Raw genomic sequence first — 12,182 nt, forward strand, 5'->3', positions numbered from 1 at the left:
ACTATGCTTTGGGCTACAGAAATCCAAACTGAAAGTTCACAACCTCAGTTCAAATTAGCAAAAAGACATTTGCATGTGGAGAATGAAATCTAAAATATTGCCTCCGGTTCTCCAGTTCTTGTTTTTGTTATAAATAATTGCTAGAGTGTAAAACCACTACAATTATCCCAAAATATTATACCTACTGATATATTACAAGGAGACACTATAGAACACCACTATTGCCATGCAGAATAGATAATCCAAATATTCTCCTTCAGTGGAAAAGATCTTCTCCCCTTATCAATGATCTCAAACACTTTTGCCCTTTTCTGGTGGTGGTGGTGGTGGTGGGTGTTGTTGTTGGGGTGTTTTCTACTTTCTCTGTTGCAAGAATTCAGTGTGTTACTCATTGCTACTCAGATCCTTCTTGTGCAAAAAGTAACTAAAGATGAATTGAGTAGATAAAACAAGCCTGCTTCTCCCTAAGATACATACTAAATACTATAGTGAACCTATTTACTGATAAATCTTCTATTTATTACTCCCCGATATGCAATCCAGTAGCATCTACAGTTCAGAAGAAGAAGTGGCCTCAGCTTAAACTTTTAGTAAGCTTTTATGAACTTCTTCAATGAAAAACACTGGCTGCTAGAGTAAAACTAGAGGGTAGATTTGATGAAAGTCTAAGTCTAAGCAACACCAAGAGTTCTCCCCATCCCAAGCTGAAGCAGAATCTGGAAGCCTAGAGTGACACATCGCTTTTTAGATTCAATAAATTGTATGTGGGAGCAAAGACAATAGTAAAAAAGCACTGACCATATGTTATCAGCTGATCTGTGACACATGGTTCCCTGAAACTGTCTAAACTACTGTACTGGACTGCCTCTTAAGTACTGTGTGGATGTCTGAGGACGGTTCAGGCTAGAGAAGGCTGAGGGCAGATCTCATCAATCCGTATAAATACCTGAAGTGCAAAGACAACGGAGCCAGGCTCTCCTCAGTGGTGCCCACTGACAGGACCAGAGGCAATGGGCACAAGCTGATACACAGGAGATATCCTCTGAACATCAAGAAACACTTTTTTACTGTGAGGGTGACTGAGCACTGGCACAAGTTGCCCAGAGAGGTTGTAGTCTCTGTGCTTGGAGATACTCAAAAGCCATCTGGACATAGTCCTGGACAACGAGCTCTAGGCGGCCCTACCTGAGCAAGGGGGTTGGACCAGAGGACCTCCAGAGGTCCCTGCCAACCTCAACCATTTCCATTTTGTTATTCTGTGAGCTTAGAGTTTAGCCCTTAGCCTGAAACGTGGCTTCAGAGCTGGAGGAGACACAGGTCAGACAAAACTATATTTCTGCTATTCGTAGGCATAGATGCAACTGTCTAAGGTTTCAAGCTGTCTTAAAGGCTCAGCCAGCTCATTTTCACCTCAATTTGATTTGTCTGGCCTTGCAGCAGGGTGTTTCACTGGAACAACAGAAAATCCAATTTGCATGCATAGCACAGAATACTTCCACAAGTAGTAGTGCTGTTGGCATTTCCAGAAAGGTATAAACTACTAACATATATGGATTACCACATATCCTAGAGGAGCTATACCATTAGCTTGACAACTTAAGATTATTCCCCACCACAGTGATAAAATCCCAGTGTGTGACTGTGCCCCATTAGTTCATGTCTATCAGTTCAAACCCTCCAAGTTCGTGCAGATGCTTTTCTGCTGCAGTATACCAGCACAAGGCCTAGAGGCTGATGCTCTGCCCAATTAAACTGAAGGTTTCCAGACAAGGCAAGAGTAGTTTTGTTCTCCCTGCTCTTTCTCCCACCATAGCTCTTGACTCAAAAAAAGGGACCTGCGATAGTGACACTATTAAATTTCAAGATTAATAGGAAGCTGCTTTTCTACTCAAGGGTCAAACAACATACCTGAATGTGCTTATGCTGTGGAAGCAGTATAGCTTTGGCAGCACAAAACTCTCCGAAGCAGTTCAAAAAGTTTATAGTCTGCTTCTGTGACTAAACTGTTCTACTTCTAAGCTAAGGAGTACCCATACATTATGACGTACACTGCAGACTTCCTTCAAATAGGCATGCTTTAAAGCCATTCTCAAAGACTCCTAGTGTACCTATGGATCCAAGAGTTATTGCATTGATGTCCAAGTTTTAACATTAATAATGTAGCAGTGACAAGCATAAGAGGAGGGAAAACATTCCTATTAAAAACCACTGACTAAGTCCACATTTACCGTACAAGTGGCTTAACATGAAGCTATGCAAGCAAAGTAAGCACATCACAGGTGTCACTCCCAAATACATTCTACAAAGATGAGATATTCAAATGATGGCTATGCTTACATGAAAGCTGGACATCCTCTTATACTGGACTCTTCAGGATATTCGCAACAAATCATTCATAAGAAGCCATCTATCTTACCACTCCTTTGCAGCAACATTCAGCTCAGTTCTTCACTATAAGTGGAGCATCATTTGTTTTGTGTCTGCTTATCAACTATCCTTGAAGGACAGCATAGGCCTGCATTTGACATTTGTACATAACACTGAACACATTTATTTTTAGAGTATATTATTGATGCATTTAAAAGGAGGTGATGCTAAGAACAATGCAAGCACTCTGGAGAAAGAAATTACTAACATTCCTTGATGACCAGGCCTGGCATCTACCTTCAAGAAAAACTATAATACAAGTAATTTATTTTTAGTACATAAACGCTTTCTAAACACAGCCCATTTACCAATTCTAGTGATAACCTCAGTGACTCAGCAGTCAGCATTATACTAACACATTTCTTCAATGGACAGCACAACAAGCAGAAATAACACACTTCTGAATATTAGTATTAAAACTAAAAACACTTTTAAAGTCACTGGCTGTCTGGGAGGGAGAGAGAAGCCAACAAGTAGATTCGGTTCGCATGATTAAAAATCAGACAAGAGACCAGATTCCACAACGGCTTACCTCTATTATAAAAATGGTATCAGCTCTGAGGAGTCACTGAATAAAAAAAGTGAAAGGAGCAGTTTTGGTTGGAAAGCCATGATTGTAGTCAGGTGAAGTTTAAGTAAAAAAAAAACCCAACCAAACCAACAAACAAACACAGCCTCACACACACACTAGTACTGTCTATATGGGAGATCATCCATTTTATTCTTCACAGCTAAGAGGACCCCTACATTTCATGGAACCAGAAGTGGCTAAAATACACCAACTAAAAATATAGCAAAGAACAGCAGAAAATTAAGTTTAGACTTAGTCAACCTCCTTTATTCAAGGAAAGGTGACACAATTGTACATGGACAGCCTACTGGGCCATAAGATAAGAGATCTGAAATAACTGATGTTTAAGGAAGCCAAATAAAACATACCAAAATTCACCATATGGTGGGATTTTAAGATGATTTGACAACAGTTAAGTGACGCAAAGCCTTAAGTTACTTAGAGACAATGCCTTTAAAACAATCTCACACAAAACATATGGGTAAAAAAAAGTTAAATATCATATCTCCCTCAAAAGCACATGTTAATATCCAGTACTGGACAGGCTACATGAAATTTGTTTTGCAGATGTGTAGAAATAATTTTTTTAATTATTATTCTAAGAACTAGCTTTTACCAGCTTTACAAGGAAAAAAAGCATTATAAACACCCTAAGTTTCAAGAAAGAAAGGTCAAGAAGGAGAATACATCTCCAGAGAATTAGTAAATGTGTATGACTGCTGTTACCCAGTTCAGCATTCTGATGTTTTATGCAGCTGAGAGACAAAACCAGACCACTCAGCCAGACTGCCACTGCAGTCAAGTATCTCACACACTTGCATGCAAAATCCCAGCAAACATGAAGTTAACAAGCATGGTGCTATGCACAGAGGTTCAGCCTTAAATCCTCTTTTTTGCTCCTTCATTTTTTTTCCTGAAATATTACCAGTCCTTAGCTGACAATACACTGGCTGTCTGGGAGCTAGGAAGTTTTAGAACTCTGCTGTTCATCCTGTTCTTCCAAAACACAACAGATACACATTAAGCCAGAACACTGAAAACAAGCTGATCAGCTTTACATGCCATTATGAAATCACAATGGCACTAGAAGAATAAAACTCATAAGAATAAAACCTTCTTACTCAAGTTTGTTTTCCAAGCATGAAGGAGAAGAAAACAAACAATATCCTCATAGCAGTAAGTAGCAACAACAGAGAAAGGAAATTTCCATGTTATATATTTCTTTTTTGTTCCTCTCTATCAGCTTACACAGAGACAAGAGCACCATTTTTCAAATACATTCATAGAAAACAGAATTGAAAATTCCTAGTTGAGAAGCTTACTGTATCAAATACTATTCCACTGAACTTGACTGCTGCTTGATCTTTCCCCCCTGCAGCCTCAGCTAAGCCCCTCTTCTCCATGTTTTTGCATTAAAAAATAAAGTCCCCAAACAAGTCATAGACAAAACCTCAGAAGTAAATCTCAGAGTGGGAGCTGCAGAAGCACAGTGAGGAGTCTCGTTTCAAACTAACATGTATTTACACTGTGTTTCCCCAGAGGTCCATGAATGGATTCCAAGTTAGTTTACACAAGGCTGCTTAACAACAACTGCCAAGAAAAAAAAAAGAAAAGAAAAAAATCTACAAGCCAAGCTTTGAAAAAGCATTAATCCACTCTGAAAAGTGCAAGAACAGGTTAGCAGTGTGCTTTGAGTTGGGCAATACAGTACAGAGCAGAGAATACCTTCAGACAAGTTGTGTGACCAGCTTTCACATAGGCTTGTAGGGCTACAAGTCAGCAACAGCTTCCCTGCCATCAGAAATTAGTATATCACTTTGCCAATAGATAATATTCAAACATAGCACCAGCTACAAAGAAAAAGGTTAACTTTTGAAATGCACACTCTTAAAGAAAAAAAAAAAATGCAAAAAGTTGGGGCCCTGTTGTACTACAAAGACCAGTAGTATTCATGTTTTGCCCTATAGTAACATCCAGGCGTCCTTCTGTCAGCCAGGACTGTCTGCCACCCAGAAGCCTTTCATAGACGGCACTCAACCAAGCATCTTATCAACTGCTTCAAAATTTAAGCATTCTGTCAACATGCATAATACCCTTTTATGAAAGAAAAGCAGTAATATTTACTTATCTTTTCCCTGAATGGAGTCCCTGTATTTGTTATTTTAACAAGCTTCTGTCTGGGCTGCTGCTTAGCTTCACTGCCCACTCTGGTGACCTATTCAATCTTGGCTGCTCTAGGAAAGTCTCTGTAAAAAGTTATGTTCTTTAACTCCCCTCTCTCCTAGATACTTTGGACTTGCTAAACTGCTTCCTTCACATAGTACCGATAGGAACGTTCGTCTTCGCAGACCTGTGGTTAGCTTCCTATCTGCAAGGCTGCAGTACAGTAGCAGAAAGAAAATGCTTCCTGAGGAAGAACACTATGCCATTCACAAACTTTAACTACCAAGTTCCTCTGATTTGGGTATCTCCTCTTTAGAGCTTTAGCACAGATGAAAGACATATGTGTATACAGCACCGAAAAATTAGTACAGCAAGAACCATCGATGCATCACTAGAACTGCCGATGCTCTAGCAGAAGTGAGCGTGCCAAATGACTTTCCTGTTGGCAGCTTTGTTCTCTTGTATGCCATGCCTATACATCATTCCACAACGCATTATATCCGATGCTCTTCTGCATAAGGGAGAAATAGCAGTCTTCACCTAGGCACCTGTTTGAGCATAGAGAACCTTCCAATGAACTTGTTACTTTCAAACAAGATTCAAGGTGCACCAGACATTTCTAATACATTTCTACTCATTTGGAGGAGAGGGCAAATAATAGGGTCAAGTCAGTTAAGGACTCATACAGCCAATAAAGGTTTTCTTGATGCAAACACACCTCAAGTCTCTCAACACCAGCCGACTCTTGCTGTGCCCAGTGCAATTATCAACTGTCTGAAAACTGCTCTCCTTCTTTCCCCAAGTTTACAAGCTGAGTAATGTTTCAGCTGCTTGGAGCATTGCTTAATGCCTTGACACACTGAGGTCTTGCCTTGATATCCACCACTTTCAGCAAGAGCCACAGAACAAAACAGACAACAGAATTGCTCTGTTGTGTGCCAGTGACTGAAAGGAAGCAAAAAAAAAAAAAAAAAAAAAAAAAAAAATCAGGGCTGTCACCTGTTTCTAAGCTTAAGGAGAAAAGAGCAGAGAAACACACACACTGGTTTCATGACTTAAGGGGGTAAGGACTCTATGGTTCTAGGTCTAGTACAATAGCCAGGCAAGACACGATCCCCTCCCCAGACCTAACTCAGAAATCATGAAATTAACCTCTTTCTTAGCTTCCCTGATTTTATTTGAGTTGCTCACCCCCTCTTTGTCTCTCCCTCCCCCACACCAAGGGCTCCCAAGACCTTATAGAGGTTAGTGTAGCTGACTATATTGCCAGGTGGCAGAAAAGGACTGCTGATGGACTCCAGGACTTTTCTCGACAGATTTGCTCAGGGTGCCCATAATCAATAGTTCTCCCTTGACTGCATAGTATCATCACTGCTCCCCTCACCTCCACCCCCATAATTCACAAGAACACAGACACACATCTAACCCTTGGACGTTCAGTTATGTTTCCAAGAAATATGAAATAAACTAAGGCAGTAAGCTGAACTTCTAGAGATTAGTATTTACTAGGGGCACTGCGTGCACATTTTGTATTTACAGTGCATCAGTTATACATACAAGAGATAGCATATTACGCCATGGTAAAGATAACTAAATCCATAAACTGTGACCCACAGCATTTTGACCTTAAAGTTTCTGTAAAAATGACAAGCTTAATTTGTTATGACAAATTCTCCCTAGCTGAGTATACAGCTCAGTTAAACCAAGAAACGAAAAAACCTTTTCTGAATCCCTTATCTCATCAGCTAAAGTTTTTCACCAGCTTGTAAACAAATTCTTTTAAAAAAACAAACAAACCCCAACAACAACCCTCCCCCCACCCCCAACTAGAAAGAATGACAGCACCTACAAAGGAAGATCAAAGCCACAAACAGACTACAAATGAAGTCAGCTTACAACTGCTATTTGTTCTAAACTCATGCAATACAAGCTCTTAACTTACTGTTAAATATAACCTTTGATGGTGAAAGTGAAACTTCGGAGAGTCAGGATACTCATGGGCACACTTCACCTCGCACTAGTTAAGAAAGAAGCAAGCTTAAAAAAAAAAATAAAGTTGATTTATTTAAAGCATACCTTTCCTATCAGTTTCATACAGCTTCAGTGCATGTAGCTCAAGTACTGGAGCTACATTTTACACTCACCCAGAAAAATCTAGCAGAGATAATAGCGTGCAAAGAACCTTAAGTTAATTTTTCCTACAGCTACATAAAAATACCGTAGAACATAAAAATACTAGAATCAAACTGCTTTTGGAATGCAGGTTCTGCTATCTGCCAGAAATAGTACAAGGGAAGTCCTGCTTTGAAACAATACTTACTAACCTTGTGCCAAAGTCACTGCAGAAAACGTTTCAAGTTGCACCAGCTCTGACACAAACGCCTCAATGAAAGCTCGGATTAAAGCAATCAAATTATCGTCGTTTCTCCCTCACATGTTTTAATTGCTCGGTAAGAAGTATCTGCACTCATCTCTACCTTTTCCGCTTGACACTGAAGAGCTCATCCCAATGTCAAGAGAGGAAAAAACCCAAAACCAACCCGTCACGCGCACGCTACATACCGCCAAACCGATTTCGGGAAGGGAGCCGCTCCGAGACCTCGCCCCGCGCGGCCAGCGAAGCCGCCCCGGGTTGCAGCAGCGGCAGCAGCGGCGGCGGCGGCAGCAGCAGCGGCGGCAGCAGCAGCGGCAGCAGCAGCACCTGCCGGGCCGGGCCGGGCCGCGCAGCGGGCGGCCCCTTCACCTTGCACCACGCCGCGGACGCGGGCGGATGCCCCGGCGCAGCGCGGCGCAGGGGCAGGGCAGGGCAGGGCAGGGGAGTGGCGCCCGCCCCGCGCAGCCCGCGCGCTGCTCCGCGCCCCGGCGGCGCGCACCGCCAGGGCCAGCGAGGTCCCGCCGAGCGCGGGCGGAGGAAACCGACCCGAAACAGCGGGGCGGCCGCCGGCTCCCAGCCGGGCTAAAAATGGCCCGAGACGCCGAGCGCTCCCGCCCCGGCCCCGCCCTCGCCCGCCGCCGGGGCAGGGGCGCGGGCTCACCGCTCGCGGGCGGAGCGGGGCCGCGGCTCCCCACAGGGCGGGCGCGGGGCGGGGCGGGGCGGCCCCGCCGCAGCCGCAGGGTACGCGGGTCCCAGAGAGCGCCGGGGCCGCCCCGCACGGAGCCCCGCCGCAGTGGGTTGTTTTGGAAGCTCCCCCACCCGCCGCTCCCCTCTATGGCGTCACCGCAGCTCCCGCCGTGCGGAGCGGTGAGGTCACGCGTTCCCCGGCACGGTGCTGCGGGGCTCCCTCCTCCCGGAGCCGGCGCCGCAGCGGGCCGCGCCGCCCCCCCCGGAGCGAGCGGCCACGGCCCCCGCCCGCCGGGCGAGGAACCCGGCCGCGCTTTCCCGGAGCCGCTCGGAACCGTCGCCGCCACCGACAATGCGCACGCCGAGCCCTGCACGGCGGCACCGGGGGAGACGCCGCGCTTGGCGGGGGGGGAGCAGCGGACAGATGGAGCGTTTGGAGATCACGCTCCTGCACCACTCCTAACGCAAGCGGAAGAGACTTGCACCTTTGTACCTTTTTTTCTTTAGTGCTGTATGAGAAGTTTCATTTGCATATTGCACAATTATGCTACAATTTACACAGCGCAGAGGTGGGTAATACTAAACAAAACGTCTTCTCTAAAAGGCAAAGAGTGTGCGTTCACTGTAGTTATCCTTACTGAAGTTAGCAGCGCCGCCTCGTTAGTCAAGCAGTGGCTTCTGGTATGCTGGCAATTTAAGTTAGAGGGGAAAAGAATTCTCCTTAAAGAGGCAAGATAAAAAGCTACCAAGCTCATGAAAACGTTTGTTCTAGCAAGAACCAGATTTCACAGGACATGCACAATACAGCTGAGAGGTAGTGTGAAGCAATTAATTCCTCTCTACGCAGAGGAAGGCCTATCAGGGCATCCCCATAAGACAAGCTGCAGTCAAACAGTCCAGTTGACAACAAAAGACGCCTGGAGACAACAGGACAGGGAGGAAAGCAGCTTTTAAACAAGAGTTGTCAAGTTTACCTTCAGGAAGGATGTTTGGCAGTTTTAGGTTAACAGCAGCCAATTATTGCCAGAGCAGAGCATTCATGGCAGCTGTTCCCAAATATTTACAACACCGAAGCCTTAACTTCATTATTGAGATCATGATCAGAAGAGAAACAAACACTAGAAAAGATCAGGTTTTAGATTATTTTAGACAAGTGTTTTTATATCAGTTTGACACTTTAGAGTTATGCTTTACTGTTCAAGATACTTGGAAGGAATATTAAGACATTTAATGCGGGTCCCATCAATTGCTAATGCAGAGCCCAATACATTGCTTTTGCAATGCCAACAGAACTACAGTCTAGAAATCAACACTAAATGGCAAAGAACAGGGCCCTGTCATAAAAGACAACAAAACCAAATGCCGTGGGTTTGAGAAGAGTAATGCTCAAGGAACATAACTTTTTGGAAAGGTTCAAGTCTTAGGAATAAATTGCTGCTGTAATTTCCCTTATGAGCTTATGGCATCTTTGAAAGCCTGCATTACATTCTGGAACTGCAGTAGTTTGAAGTCTAAAAATATCAAGACACAAAACTTTCCAGGATCACATCTACTCCCTGTCATGACCAACTGATTTCACTAGCTATGGTGGAAATTCAAGTTCACACCTCAGCCTATCCCTCTGTGCCCAAATCTATGTGCTTCCAGATTAAAATAAGGCCTCTATAACACCTACTGAGACTGTTCAAGTTCAAGTAAGGTGAAATTACAATTTCACCATATGTTTTGCCATACTCAACTCTGGAAAGCTATTTTAGTCTGGCTTGAAGCAACATGCCAACACAATTAAGGACTACTAACTAACACTATACACCCACTGTTGTAACAATTTCCCCCTCAACCACAAATGGAACTGGCAACTTTAATAATAGATTTTCTTAAAGAAAAAAACCTCAATGTAAAAATGCAATGCTTGTTCCACTCTGCTAGGGCTTGACTCAAGTAAGTGTAGAAGACTTGTGACTGGAGACAAAAAGGCTTGGAAAGGAATGAAAAAAAAAAAATCTTAAACCAAACCTAGACAATGGAGCCAGTGTTTGCAGCTCACTGTTAAATAACTGGAAGACTAACAGCACCAACACAAACCTCATTTTGAAACACAGCTTACTGATGACAACAAGAGCCTAACTGAGGGATTACTGTTACTGCAATACAGGAAGACAAGTTTATTCCATGGTACTAGGGAGGGGAGAAAAATACCAGATCTCCTACCCCAGGAATTAATGAGTTTAACATACATTCCCAAATTGAAGCATTTGCATTATGTTTTAACACCATGCAAGATACTTGTCACTGGAAACCCAGAAGTTCAATAGATAGCATTCGCACACCCACTAAGCACATGGTCTGAAAAACAAATTCAGAAGCAATATTGTTCAACACTTCAGTTAGCCAGTACAAAAAAAAAACCAAAAGAATTTTCTCAGTATTTTAACCTTCAAATCAGCAAAGCCACTGCTTTATTGAATTCAAGCATTCACTTTGAACATTACAAGCAGCAGTTTGTAAACAAAATGTGTCTCTTCTGAACACTCAAATATTAAGATATCTTTTCATAGAAGAACTTAGCTACTCTTTCCCTAGAGGCATGAGTTTTCATTAGACACTCAGTGTGCAAAAGGACAGCTTACCAACAATATGAAGTTCTGTGGGTGTGTGTATTTATTTTTGTAACAGGTAAGCAGGGAACTAGCAAAATATACTAAGCTATTCAGACCCTTTATAGGCCCACACAGCATAATACATACCCCTTCTTGCTTTGTAAATAGGTTGAGGCAGTCAGCCAGGGCCTCACATGTTTCCTGGGATACTTCAGAGACAACATCAACTTTTTGCAGGAGTGGAGAAGATATTCCTGAAAGCACAAAAGATTAGTAGCATTAGGGGGACATTGTGAAGTACAGGATTCTTTTAATTATACTTTCCTCCAAGTAATGCAGACATATCATTCACATTCTACAGAACAGCTGGTGCACTGTAAGATCTGTGTGAGGAAAGGGCAAGCAAAAGTAGCACACAGGGAACCTAAGTTTGTTCTTTTGCATCCTTTCCCTAGTACTGGTCTAAGTGGCACATGGGCACATGAATGGATTGAGCTCCTCTTTCAGCATGGCTTAGAAAGTAGAGGTAGTATGCTATGGCAACAAGATACTGGAACAGTGACTAGCAACTATCTCCTTTTAACCACCTTCTAGATTTAAAAGCCTGAGTTGCCAGGTGACAATTCAAATATAAAGGATACTGCACTGGTTTAATATAAGTTAAAGTGAGAAATGTAGCTTTTTTTGCCTTCTGTTGTGGTATTAGAAGAAAAAAAGCTTACCACAGTGCAGCTGGAGATTTAGGTTTGAAAAATAGATGGGGAGTTACAAGGACACTGATCAATAAAAGGGGAAGGAGATTTATTTTCATGGACTTATCTTCTAGATATGTAGTACAGCTTGCAGAGCAATGCCACATCACATCCTGACTTGTATGACCATTTATAGAAGCGGCTACATGTCTAGAACCAGCAGGAAAACATGATAACCCGATCAGCTGGTAGAAATGTTTGAGTTCATCTTTGAAATGTTGTGATGGGCTGCAATTCCTCCGAAGTCAAGCAAGCCATTCTCTCAGGAAGCATACCTGATGCAATTAAAATAAGTGTTCATTTAGTGACCACAGACACCAGGATCAGTTGACACCATTTACCAGTTACACAGGTGCTTCAAGTTGATGTCACACCAATAAAGATTAAGAGGTCCGGCAGTGACAGTTCTTGAATTTATTTTGCAACTTATACTGCTTGTGTAGGACAAGATACAGTACATATCCACACACTAATTGTTGTCTTTGATATCAAAGCTCACTGACTGGAATCAGGAATCTCTACTTACAGCAGCTATCAAGAACAGCTAGTGCCTCTAGAAGGAGGGGCAGCACACCGAGTGCAGGAGCAGGAGACATCTTTATATGTAA

The 12,182-nt window shown here is 42.9% G+C and overlaps 1 protein-coding gene across 9 annotated transcripts in view; it reads right to left on the reverse strand.

Annotated features, from left to right (window-relative positions):
• Window positions 1–12,182, reverse strand: part of OSBPL1A (oxysterol binding protein like 1A) — a 78,430-nt gene that overhangs the window by 38,777 nt on the left and 27,471 nt on the right. For all 9 annotated transcript variants that reach the window (XM_075023153.1, XM_075023156.1, XM_075023150.1 and 6 more), the window contains one exon: window positions 10,970–11,076. In XM_075023153.1, the coding sequence (XP_074879254.1) occupies window positions 10,970–11,076 (107 nt within the window). The remainder of the gene's footprint in view (window positions 1–10,969; window positions 11,077–12,182) is intronic.

The sequence above is a fragment of the Buteo buteo genome, chromosome 3, assembly GCF_964188355.1.
Source record: "Buteo buteo chromosome 3, bButBut1.hap1.1, whole genome shotgun sequence".
In the NCBI taxonomy this organism is placed as follows: Eukaryota; Metazoa; Chordata; class Aves; order Accipitriformes; family Accipitridae; genus Buteo; species Buteo buteo.